The sequence below is a fragment of the Gambusia affinis genome, linkage group LG17 (assembly GCF_019740435.1).
Source record: "Gambusia affinis linkage group LG17, SWU_Gaff_1.0, whole genome shotgun sequence".
In the NCBI taxonomy this organism is placed as follows: Eukaryota; Metazoa; Chordata; class Actinopteri; order Cyprinodontiformes; family Poeciliidae; genus Gambusia; species Gambusia affinis.
The window spans coordinates 3,533,005-3,559,524 of NC_057884.1; the positions used below are offsets into that span (position 1 = coordinate 3,533,005).

Here is a 26,520-nt window from a genome sequence, read left to right on the forward strand (position 1 = left end):
ATTCAGAAGTGTGCCAAGTAAAACATTTTTACACTTGAAAGATAAGTTTGCCACAGTGGTGTGCAAACTAAAACTCCCATTCGTCCTTGATTATGTCTTTGGCATTTATATCTTGTGATCTCTCCTTATTCAAAGGCTTTAGAGCACTTGAATGTGAAAAAGCGTCGAATGGTTCGAATTTTCCTTGAACTCAAATGTAATCCATGCTGTGTGTGAAACAGAGTGTGTGTTGTTTCAGCCAGCGTGAGTCATCTGTGTGGTAAGGCTTCTGTTCACCACCTACTGTATGCAAAAAAACAAGCTGAACACCAAGCACAGCCCTGTAGGACCTCACAGTTATTACCCTGGTTATTGCAAATAGATTTTTTCATACAGTATTTATGGGTCGTGTAGCAGCTGGCATCGAAACACTGCCATGATGTGTCGCTCTGTAAAGAGAGGATAGTAAAAGAGGTTTTATTATTATCTGTTAGCAATAAATACAAATAGATTCAATAAAGCCTTTTAATGTTGAACAGTCGAAAGCGTATCTGGCTTACCGCACTCAAAGTAACACATCGCTGTCAGACGTCTGTTGTGCGTTTGAGTCTCACATCCTGGACCGGGTTCTGCTTATTTGCTTATTTGCAACATTTAATTTATTTCTAATATTGTGTAAAAAGGCTTTAGTAGTTAAATGTCAGAAAGTGCCATTTTTTAATACAATTAATGGTCAAAATATTCATTTACTAAAATAATCGTCATTTGCATCCTTTATAGTATTTTAGCTAAATGGCCAAATTCATGCTAACTTAATTCATAACATGCAGATTAAAAGTTTACACTTCAAATATTTTTAAAGTGATATTATTATTACTTTTGCTATTGCAATTATTATTTTCAGTGGGTATCATCGAAAGCTGATATTCACCTTTTGGGTTGATTTTCATGCTCGGGTTTGTGTGTTTTTCTCAGCTTTCTTCAGTCACATTGAGACACAGGGTGACCGGGGTGGAGGGGGAAAGCCGTGTCCCCCATCCTAATCAAGTCCTCCAACCATGGACAAACAGGGCCCCGTCACTACACCAGGCAAATCAAGTGGGCTAAAGCCTCCCAGTAAAATAGCCCGTCCATCCACAGTACCAACTAGGACCTCCCCGTCATCTGGTAAGAGCTTTTCAGAACATCAGTGATGCTGATCAAATAATTCTCCAACCATAAAGGCTCAGAAGTATGTTAGCACAATACCTAGTTTGGAAGATATTTAGAGATGATCAAATAACTTTTTGTACTGTTGTTACAGTCTTGTTGTACTGTGTTTTTTTCCCCCATATTTAATTGGAATCATTTTCACCTGAAAATGATATTTTAATGCTTGTCAAGTAGTTCGATACTTCTTGGTCAAATTAATCAAAAAACCATCAGTTTCCCTTCTACATGTTAGCATCAGTCACCAGGCGGTGGGTGAATCTTCATTAGTGCAGACAAAGCGTTTGCGTGGTGTTGCATGAGATGTTGTTATTGGGTCATTGCTGCCAAAGTGCGATTGGGTATCAACCAAAAACCCACATTTTGAAGCTTTAGTTGTGATGCAACAAGTTTATTCAAAGTGCTTTAAAAGAGGAAAACAGTCGTTTTGATTATAACCTTCTTCAATTTTTTCTTCCAGGTGCTTCAAAGCCAGTTCCTCCTGAAAAGTCCCTGTCAGGTGTGACCTCCCCGACACAAGATGTCCACACAGACTTTAAGATTGGCGACAGGGTCTGGGTGAACGGCAGCAAGCCCGGCTACGTTCAGTTTGTCGGAGGCACGCAGTTTGCTCCCGGACAGTGGGCGGGCATCGTCCTGGACGAGTCCATTGGAAAGAACGACGGGTCGGTAGCGGGCGTGCGCTACTTCCAGTGTGAGGATGGGCGGGGCATTTTCACACGATCTTCCAAGCTATCCAGGACGCCGCTGCCCGAGAAGGAGGCCAACGGAGGGCAGGCCAGCCCGATACAAGCAGCCCACGCAACAAGCAAGACTACACCGGCTGTCGCTGCCCCTAGTGGTAACAGACTGAATGTTTTTTTTCATTTATTTTTTTGCCATATTTTGTTAAGCTACAACTACAACAAGCTTCTTTGAACATTTATTTCATAACCTTGCCCTTAATTGGATTTTAAACTTGACTTTAAATAAACTTCAACATAAACCATTGCATTTTAGTAATAGCTGTATGTTTAGAGTTTCTGGAAATGTAGAGCCAAACGTAGCTAATAAGATCCCGTCTCTAGTACTTTCCTTTGTCCTGCCGCTGAAAAGTATTTTGATTTCCTCTCCTTCAGCTCCAGTCACTGGTGTAAAGCCCTGTGGTGTCCTGAACCGTACGGTTAATTCCACCGAATCTGTGTCCAACCTGTCTGACCCCGACTCCCTGAAGAAGATCAGACAGGAGCTGAGGCTGGGAGACCGCGTTTTGGTAAGAAAGATGCTTTCTTACCAAAGGAAGTATCTTCGGTAAGAAAGATACCAAAGACACTTTGGTATCTTGCTGTTAAACATGACAGGTCAACATGACCGTTTACCTGTCATGTTTAACAGCATGACAGGTAAAAGGTCATGCTGTTTACCTGACCGTAAACAGCATGGACGTTCCTCTCCACGTACTGCTTAAGCTATCCTGACACAAAAATATCTGGTTTTGTATATTTTCACTCTAAAAGTAACTTTGGTTATTACAACTTCCGTGCGCAGGTCGGTGGAACGAAGGCTGGAGTGGTGCGGTTTCTAGGAGAAACAGACTTCGCGAAGGGAGAGTGGTGTGGCGTGGAGCTGGACGAACCTCTGGGCAAGAATGACGGAGCTGTAGCTGGGACGAGGTGAGGAGGACTGATGCATGGGAAATCTGCCTCTGCTTACGACTAGTGTGTTTGATGAGTCATTCAGTGAGTAGGTATGCAAAGTCCATTTGATTTTATATGTATTTTATTTTAAGTTTTCAAAGTTTAGAACATGCAGACACACTAACTGGACCCAGATGCACAGGTCGTCCATATAACATTAAGAACAATAGATTAAAAACAACAAATATCTTTTATGATCTTGCTTATTCTGCCGGTTAACATGCATTTAATTGCAATTAATGTAAAGACTTCAGACACATCTTTACCAGCCAACAAAATGCTTCTTTCTGCTTCTATCGACCCACAAACAAAACATAAAAGAAAATCAGGCGACGGAACAACAAGTTCATCCAGCTTAGGCGCAACTTGTTTTCCTCCCAGGTATTTTCAGTGCTTGCCCAGGTACGGCCTGTTTGCTCCCGTCCACAAGGTGACCCGGATCGGCTTCCCCTGCACCACGCCCACCAAGGTGAAGAACTCCCTCAGGAGTTCCACTTTCAAGAGGAGTCCGAGCGCGTCCTCCATCAGCTCCCTCAGCTCGGCAACCTCCTCCATCAGCGGCAAACCCAGCCGGGCGGGACTGGTAATATTCACGCAGATATTAAAGCAGAATTATAAACCTGCCCTGCAAAAACACCAAGTCTTACTGAGTATTTTTGGTCTAGAAAGAAATAAGAGCTTGTTTTAAGTCAGTAATTTCTTAATATTGATGAAAAGGTTTTAGTTCCGTTGGCAGATTATTTCACTCATAAGACATTTTTCCCATGTTATAAGATACATAATCTGTCTGCTACTTTTTCTACCAATATTAAGAAATTATTGACTTAAAACAAGCTCCTATAGTTTTCTGAAAAGTTTCTTGTAAGTTAGTTTTGTCTTATTTTTTTTCAAGTTTAAGATACTTTCATTATAGACTAGACTAAAAATACTTTGTAAGATTTTTATGTTTTTGCAGTGTAATGTAGAACTTCATGTCAACCGTGTGTGGTAGCTGAAAGTCAAATGGAACAGTTTAAATATCTGGTATTTAAAACTAAAAACAAAAGGTTTAAAGGCGTAATCTGTCTAACTAAAACGCTAATAGATACCAGTTTCTTGTTAAAGCTTGCAAAAATATGCACAGAGAAATGGTTTTAATTGGGCCCGTGCAACAGAAATTTCCCTTTAAATTGTAACATTTACCAAAAATAATTATTAAGGAAATAAAGCATTTATTCAGTTCGTTTTACGAATGTTTACCGACTCACAAAACGAAGCGCGTTTGGGTCGTCTTCCAGCTGACAGAAACATCTGTGCGGTACGCCCGCAAGATTTCGAGCACCACGGCGCTGCAGGAGGCGCTGAAGGAGAAGCAGCAGCATATTGAACAGCTGCTGGCAGAGAGGGACCTGGAGAGGTGCGAGGTCGCCAAGGCAACCAGCCGCGCCGGAGAGGTGGTGCAGGAGCTGGCTATGCTGAGGAAAGGGCGGGATCAGGTGAGCTCTCTGCACTTGATCAAAAGATTTTTCAGAAAACCTGAAAAATAAACGCATGACTTGAACAAATAGCTCCAATGTTTTTCTTGCCTGTTTACTATGCTTGGTAACACAGCCTGTAACAGGGGGGTTTATAAAAACAAGCAGCATCCATTATTCCATTATGTTTACTTCCTGAGGTGTGATATGTAATGAGGGAGCAAAGATGGCTGTCTGGGGAGAAAAAACTCTGAGCACTCTTACTAAAGAACAAATATTTAAAAAAATTAATTGTAGATTTAATTACAAAAACATATTGAGCCCGATGTAAATACAGAAATTGTTTACCTGACAGTAAAAATAAGGATATCTTAATCCAATTTCATTTAATATCTCAAGTAATACACAGTTCTTTGTAAAGGTTTTCTAGCGCCTTAATTTTTTTCATATTGAAAACCTCCAACTTCATTGAAATACGCCCAAACATTTTGTGAGATGTTATCATCCCTCTTTATTCCTAAATAGATAAAGAGGGATATCAGAATAATTGCCATCAGAACTCCAAATTATTGGTTACTTTAATGCAAACTAGAATAAATATTTTATTTGTCAAAATCCTTAAGTGAAACTCTTTGGTTTAAAATAAAAATGTCTTCAGTATCTCATTCTAATTAACTCAAAGTAAACCACAAATACTTGTCATCTTATAGCAGTTTTAAATATAAAATCTCATGTTCTCCAGTCCTGACTAAGCCATGTTTGTCTTGTGCATTTTAGAATCCAGTAATGGTGGCCTTTAAAGTTACTATCTGTTATCTACCTCTAACTGTAGACACCAACCAGTGCAGCTCTGAAAACCGATTCTCCAGAATTTGATGATCATTTCCTTTGTTTGGCTCCCGTTATTAAGCACCGGGTCATTGCCTCTGCACCTGATTCGTGTCTAACTGTTTTGGATTTACAGTCATGTAAACAGCAATGGGCTGAGTACACGACCTTGAGGAGCCCCAGTTTTGCTCGAGGATAGTTGGCTTTTTCTCACACTGTGTACTGTCTGTGGTCTCTGTGTGCTCTGTTCAATATCTGGCGTTCTTCCAGCTTATTGTGTATTTTGCAGTACGGACTAGAGATGGAGGCCAAGCTGGATCAGTTGCGTTCTATGGTGGAGGCCGCTGATCGAGACAAGGTGGAGCTACTCAACCAACTAGAGGAGGAGAAGAGGTGGGTCCTTCCTTCTTCGTCACATTAATTAAAGCTGTTTATGGATGATGTTAAATGCACAGCAGCAACAACAAGTATTCAGTTTGCCAAACGCATCAAAGCAAAGTCTTTTTTCAGTGTTTGTTATCCTGTGATTGAAATGTTTTAACTCTTTAGCTTGCTAACTGTGCTGCATTTAGCCAGGGATTGAATTTAGAGTTCAGTCACTTTTTAGTTTGTGTAACAAATGCAACTTAATGAGAAATGTCAGCCCTGGAAGTTTTACTGTACAAAAAAACCCAAATAAAACTTAAATAAAATTCAGTCCACATTTAGTATAGCTCAGTCGCAATTCATTGTCTCTATTCCGATGTAATCTGAGTTTGAGGACAAAAGAAAAGCATATTGTAAATTAAACAATCAAAAAAAAAAAAAGATGAGAATATCAGTTACTCCTTAAAACACATTTTAGATAGGAATTATGTTTCAGTTTAAGGTTGTTAAACTAATAATTCAGATTGCCTGGTGCTGTTTTTTTTTTTACAATATATAATTTGTAACAGGAAAGTGGAGGACCTGCAGTTTCGTGTAGAGGAGGCATGCATCACCAAAGGAGACCTCGAGGTATACAATATACTTCTTCAGCATGGCAGAATGGGACAATATGTCAGAGGTTTTAAGAAGCCCGTGTCATTTAGCTATGCTTTAAACATTATTTTAACGGCTGTCCACCTGAGGTTTCACTTTCCTAAACTTTCCTACACTCTTTGAATCTTACCCTTTCCGTCCTGTTCAGACTCACCATCTCTTTTATTTATTCATCCCGGAGTTGGGTTACTCTTCTCAGATGTCTCTGCCATCTTTCACTGATGTTGTCGTCCTTCCGCCATCTGTTCATCCTCATGCCTGTTCATAGAAGTTTTTACCTTCACCTGTTTGCTTTCATCCTCAGCTGTGCTTGTGCTGTTTGCATTCTTTTTGTTTAACACTAGAGATAAATTGGTGCCTTATTGAATTGGGTTCCCATGCTGAATGCAGGATAAGTAAATAAAATTGAGCAGATAAGTGACTCTAATCGAGAACAGAAAACCCAAAATGCTGCACAAGAATCTTCTTTTTCACTTTCTGCTCTTTGTTCTGAAAGCATACTTTTCTCTGTGTCGCACACAGCTGGCATGTCAGCGCTGCATTGGTGTTTTTGTTCTCCTTCTCTTCCTGCTCTCTCTTACTAACAGACGCAGACCAGGCTGGAGCATGCCCACATAAAGGAGCTTGAGCAGAGCCTGCTCTTTGAAAAGACCAAAGCTGAAAAACTCCAGAGGGATTTAGAGGACACTAGGGTAATGCTGGCACCCGCAGTCCCACACCAGGGCTGAGTCACGGCCCTTTCCCCACCGGGTTTCTTAATGAGGCACAGCGTACGCTAGGAGAGCTGCAGCGTCGAGGCCCTGTGGATATTGTCCACCACTGTGGCAGAGAAACATTAGCGACTCATCTGCATGTAGCTTCTCTTTACAACCCAGGTTTATCTGAACAATATGCATGTGTGCATGAGTCTAAACTGATATTGTTTGGAGATGACCTACGCAAGATCAGCCAAGAAATTCGGCTGGTGGCATTTTCTTCTTGCCAGCAAATCCCACATAAGAACTTATGCGATAATTAATCACAAATGATTAATTATCTCTGTTTTCTGTTAGATAATTTTCTGATTTTGAACCAAATTCACAAGAAGGCGCCAGAGTGTATGCGGAGAGATGCACCGGTGAGAATTTTGTCTGATTTCCGATCTCCAGCTTTTGGAGAAACTTTGATCTGCTGATAACAATTTTGACAGATTCTGAATTCATTTTAGGGGCCATAATAAAAGAAGATGAAATGGGAATCCGAATCACTTTATTGTCATTTCCAGTAAACAAGTTCGCAGGCCAGGAAATTGCTTTGAGGTAACAATGCAAAAATAAATAAATAATAAAATTATATATGAGCATGAAAAAGAAAAAAATAGAAGAAAAAAAAAAAAGATTTTTCTAACCTACAATTCAGAACCTTTAAAGGGGCAGTGTTATGCAAAAAGGACTTTTTTGAGCTTTATTCCCTCATCAAAGACATATCTGGAGTGTTGCTCTAATTCTTTCATGCATGTTTGAGAAAGACTTTAATCTCCCGTGGCAACCATTCAGCCGTGCAAAACGCCTGGATGGACACAGCTGCTCCTCAGAGCTGCAGTTTCCAAACTTTCCCACTCAACCCCTTCAGACTAGCCAGCTCCAATTAGCAAATCCCCGATGGAAGTTTGTGTCTATGCAGCTACTGGTCAGATCAAGTTTTTCTAATGATGCTAATGACGCTTGGAGATCTCCAAAACAATTATGTGGGACTTGGTAGCTTTAAGACAAATGTAGACGACATCTTTTATGCTTTGAAACCTTTGACCTGTTGCTACTTACTGATTGGTTCTCTGATCAAAGTGGGATTTCATTCTGAAAATTAAGTTACTCAGATTTGTATTTGTCAAGTTTTCTTTGGTACTGTCCATCTTGTATATTTTTATAACTTCAGAAATTTCTACTTTAAAGTAAAATCAGAGGAGCTCAGTTTTTTTCCACAGATTACCTATCTCATGCGTACTGTCACCATATAGTGACAGTATAAATGAACATGTAAAAATATCTATTTTTAATAAAAGTTACGTACTGCAGCTTTAATGAAGGTATGATCCAATTTTCAGGGGGGTTTTTTTTAGATGGGGTCGTTTTTTCCTATACACCGAAATCTTTATTTCATAGATGTTCCAGAATAAAAAAACAAAACAGCAGCAGACGTATTTGAGTCAAGAGGCAGTAGTGCTTTTAATCTCTTCAGCGGTGCGTCCTGTGCGACCTCCACGCAGGTTGCCACGGTGTCCGAGCGCTCCAGGATCATGGAGCTGGAGAGGGAGGTGGCGGACTTCAAGCTCAGACTGCGGGCGTCCCAGCAGAAGGAGGACGCCGTGTCTCTGTCGCAGCTGCAGGTTGGCAGTCTCAACACCCAGGTTAAGTGCCAGGAGAAGCAGATCAGTGAGCTGAGCGTCGACCTGGAGCGCAAACAGAAGGAGCTTCAGTCTGCGCTGCAAGACAGGACGTCTTTACAGCAGCAGCTGTCCAGTCTGGTAAGAAGAAGAAGAGGAAGAAGTAGTGAAGAACCTCTGGAGATGTTGATGATTGTTGAAAACAGGTGTGATTATTTCCATAAAAAGGAGAGTTTACAGCAGCGTCTCCCAGATGTAACTCAGACGTGTCCATGTTGACGTGCAAATTAGAATTTTTTTAAGCTTTACATCATGTTATGAAGTTATTTCCTCATCAAAAACACACCTGGAGTGTTGCCTTGATTCTTTCATGCATGTTTGAGAAATCCTATAATCTCCTATGGCAACCATTCAGATGTGCAAAAAGCCTGGGTGGACCTCACAGAACCTTGGAGTTCTGTGAGGCAGAACTCCAAGGTTCTGCCTCACAGAGCGCCCCTCCTCCATGACTCCCCCACTCAGCTCCTTCAGACTAGCCAGTAGCAATTAGCAAACACCCGGTGGAAATGCACATCTTTTGAACTCGTTATACAAGCTACTTCTCAGTACAACGCTGGTAAAAACATTGTTAAAGGCTCAATACAGGAGCCATTTTGTGATGACTTCCTGAACGCAGAGTTTCAGAAAGAGCAGGAGTTTTTAAAGAGACAGTATTATGTTACATTCAGAGAGGCGTTACATTACAAAGTAAAATTAATTTTAAATTATGTTTGATATATACAGAATTATTGTAACAACTGAAGGTAGCATAGTTACTTGACTGGAACTATATGCCTGGAAAACACATAATGCTGCCCCTTTAAACCTCTCTGATGTTATTGAATCCTCTGAGTTTCTCTTATCCCAAAATCTGGATTACATTGGGGAGATGGGAGTGCTCAGCAACGCTGTGGTCTCCATTTCTCAGTAATCCTTTTGTCTTACTGGACTCTCCATGTGGATGGTTCTCTGGATTCCCTCGACAGCTGCTGCTGCTGAACAGTTTCCATACCAAGCAATTATGAGGCGTGCTCCCCACTGAGCCGCGGAAGAAAAACACAAACAGTTTGCAAAGTGAAAAAACAAAAAAAGTGGAAAAATAAAATGTATGGTGTCTGAGACCCTGGGCTGGACTTCTCCATGCTTCCTAAAATATGCAGCCCTCTTTTGTAATCATCTGAGCACCTTCCAGTCAGCTTTAACATTTGGTTTGACATTTTAATCTATTAGAAACCGGAACATGTCGAACATATGGTTAAAGTAAATAAGAACTGATCCACAAACTTAGTACGACTCTAGTTTGTCTGCTTTGATTAGCTAGCAAGCAAACGTTAATGCACTGCCTTTTTGTTTTGTGTCGAAAAACTGAATCTTTGCCCAGACCTACGTTTATTATCAAAAGGTGTTTTGCTTGTGGGCATTGTGAAAGTAGCCTCATTAACAAAGGTATTTTATCCACAATCTTGCTTGTTTTTGTCATTATTTCCTCCGCTTAGCTCAAGGTACAGGAATGCTGCTGGGTAGGAGATTAGCATGTAATCACTGCTGATGGTTCTGCGTTTCAGAGATGCATGCTGGCGGTTGCTGAGGAGGAGAACAGGGCCATAGCAAAAAGCATGAAAGGTAAAGATGCCACTTGTCTTGTCTGCTGGTTGGAGTTTGCGATTAATTGTTGATTTTCTTCTTTGTCTCATTTGACTGCTGCTGTATTTTGTTCCCTGACAGAGCTGGAGAAGACCGTGGAGCAGTCAAAGAAGGACTTCCAAACCCAGAGCAGAGAAATGGAGCTGAAGTCCCAGCTGACAAAGGTAGCGCCGCACATAAAATCGGTGGCAAAATTAAATCGATTACTTTTCCTCAAGATCCTGGATTCAAAAGAAACAAAAAATTTAAGTGATTTTTTTTTCCTTTTTGTTTGCTACTAGTTTACGAGCCAATTTAAGAAAAAATATCCTTTTTGGTTGTGGTGTTTCATCACCAGAGATGATGTACAATACACGACTTGAATGGCATGTTCTCATATGCATGTCTACTTCTATGCTTTCTGCTCAGAATTATGTTATTTATTTGACATATTTGGAATTAGTAATTGCACTTTTTGAACCACTGCAAAGAAGGTTTGATCCAGTTTATTTTCACAAGTTTGACCAAGATAGTCAACATATTGTTTTTGTCCGTTTCTCTTTCTTTACTGTTGCAGAGTTATCAACTACATTTGTAATTCAGTACATTTATGTCTGTGTTTAAAAACCCCCAAAGATTTTTAGTCAATTCAGCACAAATTTCCTGTACAAAAATTAAAGCCATTAAAGTCAAATGTGTAATCATGGGGTTTTAAATAATATCAGAAAAAAATATTTCAGTCGTCTCTGCCTTACATTTGATTATTTTCTAAAACTGATCTAAGAAAAAAACCCTCTGAAACAGCTGCAGTTCACTCAGATGTTCTAAAATCAGCTATTAGTTTTATTCAGGTTCTCTTGAGTCACTTTATTATTAATAGAATATTGATTTATTATTAAAAGACATAGAATATGCATGTTTTAAAAATAGTTAATTGTGTATATTTTAAAGAGAGCTCCTAGTTTAGTAGAGACTCTCCTTTTCCATCTAGAAAATTGTTATTGTTGGCTCAAATATGAAAATTTGAGCCAACATCAATATCCAGTATTAATATTGCTGGTGTAGCTGATAAACAAACTTTACCAAATTATTTCACTACAAAACAAGTATCGCATGACCACGTCTTTCCAGAAGCACAAACAGCAACAAGACAGAAATAAAATCAATACTGATAGGTTAAAAAAATCGACTAACATCGGTCGATTATTCGTGCATTCCTACTTTATCGAGTCACCAGAAACTCTTCACATTTCCTCTCATAGATGTCTTAATCTCTATTGTTTATCCTCTGGAATTGACCATTTTACAGGACAGCTCTGAATTAGGTTATTTTTTATTTATAGTTTATAGAATATATGAATACGATTATAGTTTTTGATTTTTCTTTTAGTGGCGTGAACCTAACTAGGAAGCCTTCCAGCAGCCTTTAACTATATTACATTCATACTAATTTCTAGTTAGGCGCATTTAGCAGCATTAAAGCGCTACCATTTTAAAGCTAACGGTAATCCCAGGCTGTTATGATATTAAAATATTACTAACACACACATGCACACATTGCTCTCATTTCTGATCCTGTTCGCTAAGGCAGTCTGTTTCTGGTTTATATGAAGGCCCTGTGGGAAAATGATGCTTTACAATCAGCTCTGAATTCAGTTCAGTTTGCGTCACGTCAGTCAGAGCAATATACCAACATGTGACAGAAGGAACCTAATCATCCAGTCACTTGACATCTTTTTATGCCGACTTCAGGTCAAAAGGTCAGATGAAACCTATTGCCATAAAAGGTCCTAAAAGCAAAACTTGTTGTGTAATCCACGACATCTACAGACCAGAAGAGGAGAGAATCTGCGTTTGCCTCGAACGTTTCTGCACAGAGACTCAGATCAGCTGCAGCGAGCATTTCCGTCACCATAAACTCTAAACTATCAGAGCAGATTTACTATTTATACCTTTACTTTTATCATGGCTTTCTGCAGATGGCAGACATTCTTGCTGCAGGTGCAGAGAGAGAGAGAGAGTCAATAAACAAAAGCAGTTCAAGCTGAAAGTGGAGGCTCTGAGCTGCCGTTGCCATGCAGACGTGAAGTTTCTGCTTCTACGGTTTCTACATAGAAAATGTTGCATTAAAGAGGGAGGCGTTCTTCTTCCCTAAAGCCAGAGCTTTTATACTCCGGCTCTCGCTTTATGAAACTCATTCCAATTGGATGATGAAGTGAAATAATGTCTGCTGCTCTGTCCCTTAATCGGAACAAGACCCAGGCTTTAAGTTTTGTAGCTTGTTGTACTTTTAATGTGTTGAGCTCGTATATATATATATTTTTTTTCCTGGAGCAAAATCCCTGTTCAACTCTTGATCCAAGCTGCAGAAACATCTTTCTGGAGTTTACGTGACTTTGTTTCTACAGGTCAGATATATTTCTGTTGGTGAAGACCAAAACCCAAAGAGCAGAACGGAGATTTACATAAGTGAAGAATCAAATTCAGCCTCCATATTCAAATTCTGCTTTGTTTAGTCATTTGTGCTGCGCAGGTTCTTTTCAGTATTTTATGTATATTTTATGACAGCTGCCACATATGATTTTACTGTAAAGCCCAAGAAGAAGCACTGTTGTCTTCACAAGGATGCAAATGTGGGGACATGTCTGTTTGCTGTGCAAATTAGCACTTTTATACATACTTACATGATCACTCTATAGACTTAAAAACACACATGTGCTCTGCTGAGTGATGATATAAGAACTGAGTGGCTTTTTTTCTTAGTTTTTTTTTTATTATTATTATTATTGGTTAAGTATAACACATTAATTGTCTATGGTTTCATCAATATAATCATCTAATTATTTTCTATTACTAAGTTTTTTTTAAAGTGAACAACAAAAAAAACCAGTTGTAGAAGTGCAGACATGCATGCAGGTAGATGCAAACTTCTCTTTGAGTTGTATTAAAAAATACAGTCTGGGTAAAAAAATGTTTAGAAATCATATCAATCACTTTTAAAGGAAGATTTTATCCCCCTCTATGTTTCACAGTATTTAAAGTGCCTTACGTTTTTCCACACGTCGCACTACCATTGCATTATGTTTTGTTGGGATTTTTATGGTTTGGACCAACATAAAGTAATCATAATTAGGAAGAAGAAGGAAAATGATACACTCTTCTGATGTGGCAATTCTTAAAATCTATATATACTTATGCTCGCCATTGAATTTGCATGAGAAATTTTGCAAAGAACAATGCGGAGAACGTTCAGTGTCTAGATGTGTAGTTTTGTAGCTGCAGAAAAAAAAGTGATTCTTTGAAGTTCTGGAAACAAATTCAAGCCACATTGAATAATTAATCTTCTCTTTCACAATTTTGCACAACTTGTTGGCTGATTATTGCATAAAGTCCTAATAGAATGCATTGAACATTGTAGTTGTAGTCGGGTGTGGATTCTTTAAAGTTTCCTCATTATGTGTTGCAGACTACGGAGAAGCTGGACAGAACGAACGTGTCCTTAGTGCAGATGACTATAGAGAAGAAAGCTCTGGAGTCGCAGGTAAGGAGAGGCTGATGGAGAAATGCTGCAGGCAGGTCTTTATTAGCTTTATTCCTCCTCCTTTCCTTTCACACCAATGTGCTACACAAAGATGGTGCATCACTCTGACAGGAGAAAACAATCCCCGTTCTTCATCAAGAACATCTTGTCAATATCTGATTTTTGCAGGTGATGGACAAAAACCTTTTTTAAATAAAACATGGAGTAAGTCATTGTTAGCTAACTTCCTACTGTTGGCAACTAAAAATGACGTTTATGCTAACGTTACCATTTTAGTTCATTTTGTTTGCGTTTTTAATTCTTTTTGCTTGCTGAATAAAGCATGTTACTGTTGGTCTCCATGCTAGTGATAGCCTTTATACTAGCTTTAGCATTTTATCAAAACTGAGGAATTTAGCTAATCTTTTTTGTGTTTGCTGAGTGGAATATGTTACTATAGGCACAATTCTAATGATAGCCTTTATCATAACTTTAGCAATGCTTATCAGAACTAAGCATTTTAGCTGAATTTAGTGTAAAAACTAACATAACACACTGAATTGAGGGGAGTAAATGTTGGTCAACAAACCTGAGAGCAGTAGACTGATGATCTTGGAAATTGGTAACGCGAAGTTGGCGTTGGGTATTGGACTTTGAAATTCTGTACAGCTCAGCCAATCACAGCTCACTTTAAATCCCCACCATTCTTCTCCTGCTGAGCTTTTTTTTTTTATTTCCATTGTAACTGCAACATTTTCAAGTGAGACCTTTTCCGCTTGTCTGCATGTGTTTTACTTAGTGTGTTCCACGGCGCTCTGAAAGGTTTTGCACATGTACATGCATGAGCTCAGCATCTGCAGCCTGCAGGGTTTCTGTCGTACATTCACGCTGACTGGATCGCTACACAAGCTGCTCTTGTTGGGGGAAAGTCAGCCGCTGCCTTCGCATTTAATTAACCATGAATGAAACCCTGCAGCCTCCGCTGACTCCCTCTGCTATCTCTGACTTTATATTTTTATCAACCTCTTTCACCATCATCATCATCGTTGTTTGTTTTTTTTAAACTGAGTACTGCTGCTCAGTCTGTCTGCAGCTCTCTGGCGCCCTCTTGCTTTCCTACTGGGCGTTCATATTAACTCTTTGCTAAGCCATTTATAACAACTCGCTTTACATGTTTAATTTGAAGACTATTTGAAATAAGAGTTTTCCCACTGACCAAATATATTGGTGAAAGTCTTTCACCAATATATTTGGAATATCTTTTAATATTTGACCCTAATAACCAAATATGAGAGTTGAAGTCGTTCTTTGGGATATTAATATTACACAATTTAGTGATGATTTTGTTTTTAAGTCAAGTTTATTTGTGTAGCTCATTTCAGCAACAAACCGGTTCATCGTGCTTTACACCATAAAAACATATTAACAACAAAAACTAATTATGAAACAAGCAAAACTTTACATTTTGTCAAATGCCACCATCAAAATCATCAAAATGTTGATATTTTAACGTGTATCCACATATTATTAACTAAGGGCAGCTCCAAACGTGGGTCTTATCCCTGATTTAAAGGAACTCTGTGTTTTTGCAGTTTTGCAGTTTTCTGGACGTTTCTTCCAGATTTGTGGTGCATAGAAGCTGAATGCTGCTTCTCTGTGTTTGGTTCTGGTTCTGAGGATGCAGAGCAAACAGAACCAAAATAAATGAGTGGTTTGCAAGGTTGATGCAACAGATACAGATCTTTGATGTACGTTTTAGGCACAATATGAACATTTTCACGTAGGGGTCTACTCACTTCTGTTGCCAGAGGTTTATAAGTTGATGGTTTATAAGTTGATGATTTATAAGTTGATGGTTCATAAGTTGATGGCATGTGACAGAAAATCCAATGTGGCTGATTAAGTTAATTCTGTGGTCCAAAATTTCCCATAGCGAACTGAAAGACGGTTTGATAGTTGATAGTAGTTGTAGATACCAAGGGTGGGACAATCACTTATTATTTAGAGAATTTTTTATTTTCTCTAAATGACTATATGCAGTGAACCAAAGAATAAAGCCACCATCTTAAGGATTTTGGGTGATATTCTGATTTATTTGACAATCTGGAAGATTTAAATGAGACAAAACAAAAATTGGAAACAACCTCGACAGATCTGTCAGGAAATTAAATAACAAAATAGGGCAAGTCTGTTTCTCCCCCCCCCATCCATAGAGGAATCAGAGAGGCGAAGCAGAAGATTAAAATGGAAGTGTTTTGATTGTGCTGCAGGGGAGAGCAGAAACTTTGAAGTTATGGGGGGAAAATAAAAGTTCGTGTTGCTGAGCAATTATTCAGCAGGGATGCTTCTACATCTGCCTCTTCGCTCTGCTCTACCCTGATGAGGTTGTGATGTAATCCTGCACATGTCACTGTGTGTGTGTGGGTTGTGGTGCTGGGCAGAACACTGCTGTAGTTAATGGCAGCTGACTTGAGGTTGGCCTGTCATGTTGGACTGAGAAGGATCCATCTGATGAATAAAGTTTCCCCATAACCGATAAGCTGGTTTCTTTTTGAAGGAAGTGTCAGTTTAGGACAAACAAAGCTGTGTTTTTAGTTCATATCAGGCTCCAGGTTTCTACCGTTCTACCAGAGTTCCTGTTTTGTCAGTTCTTAAATAAGCTGTGATGTGTTTGGGATTCTGCAGAAAAACTCAATTAGTTCAGAGTTTCAGGCAGTTAGCTGTAGATCTGAGGTGAAGTGGAAGAAAGTGGAGGTAGTCTTGAATCTATTTTAAGTTTTAGTTTACTGGACCTGTAGAAATTGCAACAGAACCAGTCCCACAGCATGATGCCACCGCAATTTTCTTATGCAAGGATGTCCAAACTTTTTTGGGACATGGGCAAAAATGATACGGTCAGAAGTTTTGGCAGACCAAAAACATACAACTTATTTTTTTTTAAAGACTAATATTACAAAACATGATGTTATTATTACAGATAATAAATTTTACTTGCTCAACAGTAAACAAAGAGTGCAATATTTTAATCAAACAAATAAATTTGTTAGATTTTTTCATGTTGGGAAGAGACTAGGGGTTGAACCAATTAGTCGACTAGTCGACTCTAGGACGTCTGGCGAGTTTTTACATTTCATGTCGACTAGTCGCAGTCATGTGATTGCCGGTGGTGACAGCCTGTGCTGCTCTGACAGCACAGTATACATCACAAGACACAAGAAAAATAAGTTAATACATTAGTTCAAATGATATGTAGATGGATGCATATTTGTGGTTTTACAGTGTTTTTAAAAGGAGATGGAGTTGCAGCTGCAGTCAACTACAAAACACGAGCCGTCTAAAACTCGCCCCCTTCCCGCTAAGGATGTCACTTAGCGGCTCGCGAGTGTCTTTGTCACGACGATCTAACTAATACATTATGATGTTATGTTGCTGATTAAATAAAGATCTGTGGTAATGCCATCTAAAAGATGTGTGTTTCCTTTTGAATGTTGGTTTCCCAGCAACTTATTATTTATCATAAACTTTCCCGATGTTTTGTTGTTTCACTTGTTGCTGTTCTGTGTAAATGCCGTATTTTCCGTGAAAACGGGTAATAAAGCCTGTAGTTATCTTGCGTTGCTATGGCGTCACTAGCGACTAGTCAACTCGACATCGACTCGACTTTCATCATGTTGACGTTGACTAGAAAATATCTTAAATCGTTCAATCTGCTGAGTCAGCAGAGCTTCCTGCCGCGCATCGGGCGGAGGAGAAGCAGGTGGTTTTGTTGAATTCAGCTGTAACCAAACGGGATCCGTTCATAACAAGTTTGGCTTGTGATGTTCCAAAAGCACCATGTAGTCAGTGTGATAATTTGACTCCTATAGTAACTATCCAGAGATCATCAGCATCAGCCGGTGTTTAGAAAAAAAAAGTCAGACCCGACTTTGTGCAACAAACTTTTCCCCGCTGCTCACGAAGAATGATCTGTTTATTGCTCTTTTAATTCTCCATAATAGACTTAGTAAAAGCAGGAGAAGGGGAGTGTGTGTGTGTGTGTGTGGGGGGGGGGGGGGGGGGGGTCAATATTTGCCGTGAAAATAGCTAATAAAGCCTCCAAGTAGTCGTGAAGGGTTTTTGCGCTTACGTCACTATGACGTCACCGCGACTAGTCGACATCGACTCGACTATTATCATGATGTAGTCGACCTTAAAAAATATGTAGTCGTTCAACCCCTAGAAGAGACATCGTAAATCATTGTAGATCCAAAAGAAAGAGTTCTGAAAATTAAAGCAAAGGGTTTCCACTTTCTTTGTGCTCGACTGGCTTTTATTTTTATCAGAAGAATGTTTGTTTTCTGCTCTTAGCAATAGGAAAGGGCTTCGGGTCACTCTACCTTTCAATGTCTTTAGCCAAGTTCAATCCCTTAATTAAAAATGAAGTTGAGCGCACCAAAGTCTCCAAGTCATTGGATCCCATTTACTTTGAAATTACTGACAACATTTTCACTTTTCCCTAGATCTCCATTTGTATCAACCACCTGTGCTGAACCAAATCTGTTCAGCACAGGTGAATTCCAGTTTGAGGCCGCACAAAGTCAGTCTAGGGACTGCTAATGGACTGCTAATGTTAAAATGGTTCTAAAACGAGAGCAGGCTAACACGAAGCGTCAGTGATGTCCTTACCAAAGCATCAACATCAACCCCATGCTTTGTTATTTGTTATTGTATTTTTTTCTGGAAGACAAAAAGATTGAAATAATGCTGAAAAGTCATGAGTCAAAAGCACCTTTATTGAAAACAGAGGAGTACACAGAAAGTGGAGACATTAGGTGCTACGATGCCCTGTGAATGATGAGCAAAGGTTTGTGAAGAAGTGTGTGTGTGTGTGTGTGTGTGTGTGTGTGTGTGTGTGTACACGTACGATAAGAGCATCTAAAATGAGCTGCCAGGAGGCAGGGATGAGAAGTGGGAGGAGCTTCTGCTGACTTATGTTATGTAAGTGATCTGCTTGTTCGACCCGACCCTTAGAGAGAGAGAGAGAGGCAGAGCAGGCAACATGCTCCCTCTGTTTCCCTCCTGCAGCCGCGCACGGCAGGGAGACGAGCGCCGATGCTTTGTTGATGCTCAGCTTCTGTTCGCCGGCGCGTGAAACGGGCAGAACAAGAGCGGAGGCGACCCGGCGACAAAAAACAAGCCGCTGCTTAGCAGGCGGACTTGGCTAGGGGAAAAAGAATAGTTTAAAAATCCAGCAGCCTAGGTATGGACGTTGCTGCTCTGCATCAGGGCTTCTCCAGCAACATCTACTCAAATCATTGCCAGGTAGGACGAGTTGCTGTTGCCTCAAACTTAAACTCTGATTGCTTTTTTTACTGCATGCTTGTCCGTAAGTTTGCATGTAATCATTTATGTTCAGGAGCTCGGCGTGTTGAGCAGATGTCAGGTTGAATGTTCAGATAAACACTGAAGCAATGAGCAGCGTGAAACTCCCCCTTGCACAGTTGATGTCCCACTTCATGATGTGATGAAGTGCAGCATACAGTAGAGGACTAGTATGTTGGCTTCTTCATATATATTTTTTTTTGTACAACTGAAGCATTGATTTTTAAAGCTTTTAATTAATTATTGATGCCCCCGTAGCGCGGTGGATGATGCTGCGCTGCACGTGTCTCGTCAGGAGCGATTCCTAATATGCATGGAGCCTCAGTCGAGAAGCAAAACGTTTTCCTTTAGAGAAAAAAAGTTTAACAAGAGAGGAGATTGCTGGTGCTTTTGTTTTTATTTCCACGTTGTTTCACCTCACTTTTACTGGTGAGCAAGCACAAAAAAAATTGCAAGATTAAAATAAAATAAAGCATAAAGGCTTTACAAACGTTTTGGAAAGTGTGAATGAAACTAGTTCATTTACAAATGAAACTTTATAAAAATCACCTGTCGATGAATTTGCAGCTGCAACTAACCAGGTCAGCACTGTTAGTTGTTTGCAAATTTTCTTTGTAAAATGTCTAAAGCTCAGTCATGTCTGAAGAGCATCTGAATATCAGTTCTGAAGTCATTATGAGTCTTCAGTACTGGGGTGATGTTCTCTGTCTTCCTGGGTTTAGTCAGAGCATCAGCAGCAGCGTTCTGGATCAGCTGCAGCTGGAGGATTGATTTCTTTTCTTTCTTTCTTTTTTTTTGTGGCTGACCTGTGAAGACAGTCTCACAGTAATCATTGTGACTAAAGATAAACACATGGAGGATTTTTTTCTTGCTGGGACATTAGTCCTTTAATATCGGAGATGTTCTTCAGGTGATAGAAGGTCGTGTTTGTAACCGTCTTTATGTGGCTCTGAACGTTCAGGACACAGTTCATCACTGCATCCAGATTTCTCCTAGATTTTTTTTTTTAACTTTCTTTTTATATTGTGTTTAATTTGATCACAAAGGTCGTTTATTGTAACACAGTTAGCATTGTTTCAATGTGATTAATATTTATTATCCCTGTTAACTTAATAGCTGAAATAAAGGTTGGCTTGTATTTTATGAGTTAAACTTTATTTAACTTTATGTTTTTTGTCACTTCAAAACATAAACTTTTGGTATATTTTAGTTTACCTTGTCCCTGCTGTTGAATGTCAAATACCACTGAAGACATTATTGATGACAGTAATAAATATCATAAAAAATAGTTAACTGAAACTCATGTTTAGTTCATTAGTGTTGTTTATTTCTCCAAAGTGAGGTGCTGAAAAGTTTGAAAACTTACCTTGAAAATTCTTAAGGTGCCTGAATTCAGTGGGGAAAGTGTGCCAACACTGGATAAAAGCGCTTGCTTCTTTTCTCTCTAAGCAGGAGAGGCGGTCCATTACTTCCACAGCGGTATTAACAGTCATAGAAACTTTCTTTGCCCCATAAGTGTAATAGTTGCATCATGCCCTCCCCACCGTAGAAAGCAATCTAAGTCAGCGGGGATGATGCCACTAAAGTTAACGAATTCTCTCTACTTTTGGTCTCCTCTTCAGATCGACACTTTGAAACAGCAGAACTCCAAATACCAGGAGGAGCTGAGCCTGACGAAGGAGCGCAGCGGCGCCGAGAACCTGCGGATCGGCATCCTCTGCAAGGAAATGTGAGTTCCCAGCATAGCTGATGTTTTTTCCTGCCTCTGTGTCGGTGACCCCATGCCTGCGAGTTCATTATGCTGGAGCTGTTAAATTTACCTCCAGGGTCTAAACTGCCAGTTAAAAACCTATCTGGATTTTCAAGATAACTAATATTATGCCAAGAATTCACCTAATGTGATGCAACCACAAACCGCTTTAGGACTTAAAACTACAAAATAGAAAGCCCTTTATTAGCCCTACTAATGCCAAATGTTTTATAAAGCAGCCCCAGCTGTAGCTATAGGTCTCCGGGGAGATTATCCATCTTGAAAATATGCTATAAAATAAGCTAAAGCACACTATTAGGTGGTTATAAGTGCAATGAAGTATAATAAAGCGTAGCTCTCCTACCTTTACATTGAATTTTATTAACTGCCAGTCTGTGTTGTCACCGAAACTGACTGAAATTATAGGCACTCTTCACATGTGTATGTCTCGATTAATTCATGTCCAAGTTGCAGCACTGGCTATATTAGGTCATCCAGACCTGTTAAAGTTAGTCAAAAAAAGCATTTTAATTAGGTTTTTCTGTTTAAAAACAGTCACTTCAACCAGAGCGCAAGAAAGTACACAGAAAATGTTCACTAAAATCACTAATAAAAAGCTTAATAATTATTATTATTATTTTTTTATATTTTAAAAAGGTTTTGCCTCATAGACATCAGCTGTACCGTTTAGGTCTTGTCCTCTCATTTGGAAATTCAACAATCTGAATTTTAGCTGAATTCTGATCTCTGTTTCAGTTTTATGCTGTCCACATCCTCTATGATCTCTGTTTATGGGCTAAAGTATAAGAACCATTCAGCCTTCCTGTTATCTGCTAAAAGTATCCATCTGTACATCAGTCCTTCCTTGCTTCCTTCTTCTACTTTTTCTTTCTTTCTTCTTTTTTTTCTTTCTTTGTCTCTTTCTCTCTTTGTCTCTCTTTCTTTTTTCTTTCTTTCATTGTTCCTTCTTTCCTTCCTCCCATTGTTCCTTCTTTCCTTCCTTCCATTGTTCCTTTTTTCCTTCCTTCCATTGTTCCTTCTTTCCTTCCTCCCATTGTTCCCTTTTTCCTTCCTCCCATTGTTCCTTCTTTTCTTCCTTCCATTGTTCCTTCTTTCCTTCCTTCCATTGTTCCTTTTTTCCTTCCTTCCATTGTTCCTTCTTTCCTTCCTTCCATTGTTCCTTCTTTCCTTCCTTCCATTGTTCCTTCTTTCCTTCCTTCCATTGTTCCTTCTTTCCTTCCTTCCATTGTTCCTTCTTTCCTTCCTTCCATTGTTCCTTCTTTCTTCCTCCCAAACGTCCTGCTGAGTCATTGTTTTGTGTAAACTCAGTTTTTCGGAGAACAAACGTGGCAGGTTTTGATTTTTATTGGTCAAATTGATAGTTATATGGGAGCCTTGTAACACAATGACATTTTATAAACTAACCTAAATCATAACCACCACACAACTGTGGATAAATAAGAAAAAAACCTTAAAAATCAGCATTTGGATCAGTGACAACTCTTATGACGTGTCCTTGGACTGCGTTTATTTTTACTCTGCTTCATGTTTATGTTGATCTCCAGCCTGACACAGAGGTTTATTTTTAGATTTTTCTGCTCGTGTGAATCCGTCATGTGCCCCACGTGTGTGTGTGTGTGTGTTTCTGCTCATGTGCCCCATCCTGCCACACCCCCCTCCCTAGGCCCCCTCTCTTAGTCATCAGTAAGCTTGTGACGTCAGAGCTCCAGATTGATGCAACTGGCTCACTCAAAGCCATCAATTTTGAAACAAACACAGCAATTCCATAAAACCAGCCCAGTAACAAGGCGATGTCGTCTAGTCAGCTTCTTGTAGGTCTAAATATTTTAGATAGAGTAAAATGTTTAAATGGGCAGATCGTATTAAATCTCTCCATCGCGACTTGTCCCAACAATGTGCTCCTCCATCCTTTCTACATCCTTCCTCTCCTTAATGTTACGTAATCGCTCTTCTCCTAGGACCGCCTGGCTCCGGCATAGCCGCTTCTCCCACCGGGTGTGTGTGTGTGTGTGAGAGAGAGAGTGTGTTACTATGCATTTGTTTGTTGGTGTTGAAACAATGAGGCTTTCATCTCTCTGAAAAAACGGCGGTGTGCACTGCAGCTCACATGTGGGCTTTGTGTTTGTGTGTGACTAGTTCTGCTGTAGTTGAAAAAGTAGAAATGGCTACACAATGAACGACAACAGCTAACATTCACATCTAAACTTTACTGGATGTTTTTGGATGTTTTTATCAATAGAGGCACATTAATGAACATCAAGAGGTCCAAAGTAGGGACAGGAGATATAGACCTAACAAAAGTATTTGTTGAAATAACAATAAAAGTGTAGATCAAAAAAAGTATTTACAACTTATTCGGTGTGTTTTTGTAGCCAAGTGTCTGGCTGTGACAGCGTCTGTTTACAACGAGGAAGGTTGATGTGTTCAAGAACTGACATTAAAAGGGTTCTAGAAAGGGAATTTCATTGGACATCTTTTTGTCATTAAGTATCTGCAATAATTTAAGCAATTAGTTACAGTTTCTATGTCTTTTATACAATTGAACTTACATTTTTGTCTGGACAAGGAGTAGTTTAACCTGTTGAGGAAATAAAATAAGTAAGTAAATAAGTAAGCAGAGTGCAGAAGTGTAACAAAGATCCTATCAATCACACATCCCAGATGATTTGCACTTGACTCACCCTGCAGTTACAACAAGCGACAAGATGGAGTTAAAAACGAGAGAAGTTACTCTGCTTACTTTAAAAAAGGAGTAAAATCGCAATAAAAGTTTGTAAGGTATACTTTGGGGACTGGCCTGTGATTAAATGTAATTAGTTGAGTTGGATTTTGTAGGCCTGATCTAAACTTCAATGTGGACGCCTTGATTCTGGGAGGTAGAGAGCCACCTACTGGACTCAGATTTCACTGAAGATCAGGAGACTCAGCACACAGCCCTGTGGGATCCCACTGAGTAGCTGAAGACATGTGAAAACCAACTGTTACCTTTTGGTTGAGTTACTACTTAAAAACAGACATTGATGGTGTGAAAGAAGACATATTTACTCTCCATGTACTTCAAGTCTTAGTTCCTAACTCATGTAATTCCTCAGCACTTTTCTGTTGTTGCTCTTGGTGTTGCAGAAAAAGCAGGTTTGTGTGTGCATTGGGTAACATATTATGACAACACTGCATTCCATAAGTTTTTTTCTTAATTTGGCGCATACTTTCAAAATCAAAACCTAAATCTGACATAATTTGTCTGTCAGTACTAATACTAGCTAATAAATGCATTATTGAGAGTAGCATAAAAGCTGAAAATGATCTGATCTTGAACCGATTGGTGCTTTCAGGAACAAGGAGAGGCAGCTGAGTTTTCACGTGTTTGGTTATCGATCACAACAACCTCATCTTGATCGTTGTCTTCATTTTCCACGTTGTTCAGTAAGAATCTGTCTGCCATTCATGCAGCCTCAAAAGGATGAATACAGGCTCTCAGATATCACAATTATTGGTGTGCAACAGATCTAGGTTGAATTTTGTTCATCCGTCCGAGTGAGTTGGTATCCAGGGTGGATTGCACATTACAGAGCCTGGAAAGGCATATTTAGCACGGCGCACATTTCCCTTCCAGCGCTGGGATTGTGGAGAGCCATGATGGATGTGATTAAACGTCAGGCAGCCAGATACTTCACCCAGATGGCACCCAGAACATGTTATTAGTCTCGCGTCGCTCCAGTGATCTGCCTCTGACACAAATCCATAGAGCGACCCACATGGGAACAAATCTCAATTTGCGCAGGAAATCGTTTGGTTCCGGTATCTAAAAATATCTGGGTGTTTACGTTCGCAGACAAAACGTCCCTTTCAAGCTGCGTCTGAGTCTAAAGCCGATTACACCATGTGAATATAGCGACTTCTTTACATTTTCTGATTGGATTTTTTTTATTTTTTTCTCGTTTCTTTTGTCATGCAGTATTTAGTTTTCTGTAAATGCCTGTACAGCAGTGCCTTCTTGTTGGGGGTAATTCTGCTTTTAAAATCCTAATGAAAAAAATTATTACAATCATTTGTTCTAATCAGTTCTATGAAATTGCATCTCAGTCATTCTACCTCTGTCCTTATGGTACCTTAGTAGTTAAGAATCCAGACTCTCCACATGGTAGCTCTGATGAGTGTCTGCACAGTTGGGACATTTAGATTTATGAATATTTAATAATAATTCCAACAATACTGGAAGATTCAAGTGTATAAAACAGTCCAGCTGAAGAAACTACTTTTTAAATTTGTGGGTGAAGTACGATGTAGAAATCTTACTTTACTACCTCTTAAAATGACACAGAGGCGTATTGCATGAGGTCCACATCACTACTCAGTAGTTTGAAGAAGGTTTTTCCTGCTTAAACTTCATGTAGTTTGGTGAAGGAGATGAGAACTGAGCAAAATTGTGTAAAAAAAATAAAAATAAAATCAGTGGAAATGCTAGGAGGAGGTATTAAAGAGGTCTCAAAGGAATGCATCACTGTAAGGAAAAATCCACTTAGGCCTGTCATGATAACAAATTTTACTAGGCTCTAAATTGTCCCAATAATTATTGCGATAAATGATAATTATTGGTATCATTCATCGTAACATTCAGGTGATAAAGTCATAGCAGTGCCAGTTCACCCTCTGACAGACCAATGCATTTTAATTTTGTAAAGGACACTTAACACTGGAACTGGAAAATATTTTAGATTTCCAAAATAAAACACAACAATCAAAAACTAACTAAAGACCACAGAGTGCTCTGACTGTAGAGAACATATTTTTGTTATCTGTTGCTTGAGTGAGACAAAGTTATTTTTGCTGAGTTCAGGTCAATATTTTCTCCCTCACAGATCAATTAAAAAAATCATTAAACATCGATTGATGAGAAAATATAATGGATCAGCTTAATTTTTGGTGACTGTGAATGTATTTATCTGCTTATGTGCTGTGTGTGTGTATTAAATATTTGAACACATGTGAGCGTCGGTCTCCCGGTAACACTGACACAGATGCCACATAAACCTGGCTGTCCTGTTTTTCTGACGCGGCGCCTAAACGTCTCGCCCCCTTTTCTGCTTCCTGTCTGTTCCCCCTCAGCAAGGAGCTGAAGCTGGCCTCCCAGAAGTCTCAGCGTCTGGACGAGGTACCGAACTTCTCCCAAATTCCACCTTACGTAAGCGGCCCCCTCTATCCTGTTATGGATCCGAGGGGGTTTGTTTATCCTGAAACGGAGATTTGATGAATGGGCTTTGGCCTGAGCTCCTGCCGCGAATAAACTGCTCAAGCCGAGACGGATTTACGATCTATTTAAATACTTCTATGTTTGTGTGTTCGACTCGCAGCGCAATGTGGACCGCAACGGTCAGCAGCCAGACATGAAGACCAGGTAAGCATCAAATGTGCTGTTCATGTTTGCTTATTGATTTATTCACTAGTTGAGCATTGATAGAGCTGACTTTAACAACACTGTTGTCTATCTGTCTTAATGTTTTTGTGATGCACAGTAAATAGTTGATTTAATCTGTGTATGCAGTTTTCTTTTGCATGTTCTGCACATTTTGTTTTTGCTGAGGGAGCATCTATTGTGGGTTTGCATATGATATTGTCATCTTAAGGTTTGAGGAATTGTGAATTCGAATAAGATCTTTACTTATAAAGAGTAAAATGTT

The 26,520-nt window shown here is 39.4% G+C and overlaps 1 protein-coding gene and 1 long non-coding RNA gene across 6 annotated transcripts in view; both read left to right on the forward strand.

Annotated features, from left to right (window-relative positions):
* Nucleotides 1–26,520, forward strand: part of clip1b (CAP-GLY domain containing linker protein 1b) — a 35,265-nt gene that overhangs the window by 1,761 nt on the left and 6,984 nt on the right. For 3 of the 5 annotated variants that reach the window (XM_044096676.1, XM_044096677.1, XM_044096678.1), the window contains exons 2-17: nt 955–1,146; nt 1,649–2,029; nt 2,307–2,440; nt 2,716–2,840; nt 3,246–3,447; nt 4,142–4,339; nt 5,436–5,539; nt 6,082–6,142; nt 6,754–6,858; nt 8,412–8,669; nt 10,133–10,190; nt 10,293–10,375; nt 13,657–13,731; nt 20,694–20,800; nt 25,949–26,024; nt 26,194–26,237. In XM_044096676.1, coding sequence (XP_043952611.1) covers nt 1,038–1,146; nt 1,649–2,029; nt 2,307–2,440; nt 2,716–2,840; nt 3,246–3,447; nt 4,142–4,339; nt 5,436–5,539; nt 6,082–6,142; nt 6,754–6,858; nt 8,412–8,669; nt 10,133–10,190; nt 10,293–10,375; nt 13,657–13,731; nt 20,694–20,800; nt 25,949–26,024; nt 26,194–26,237 — 2,120 coding nt within the window. In that variant the 5' untranslated portion in view covers nt 955–1,037. The remainder of the gene's footprint in view (nt 1–954; nt 1,147–1,648; nt 2,030–2,306; nt 2,441–2,715; nt 2,841–3,245; nt 3,448–4,141; nt 4,340–5,435; nt 5,540–6,081; nt 6,143–6,753; nt 6,859–8,411; nt 8,670–10,132; nt 10,191–10,292; nt 10,376–13,656; nt 13,732–20,693; nt 20,801–25,948; nt 26,025–26,193; nt 26,238–26,520) is intronic. The other 2 variants (XM_044096679.1, XM_044096680.1) reach the window with 2 other exon arrangements.
* On the forward strand, nt 6,868–7,548 carry LOC122819721. Its single transcript, XR_006368650.1, has 2 exons — nt 6,868–7,283; nt 7,374–7,548. It is a non-coding gene; the product is annotated as an uncharacterized LOC122819721 (long non-coding RNA).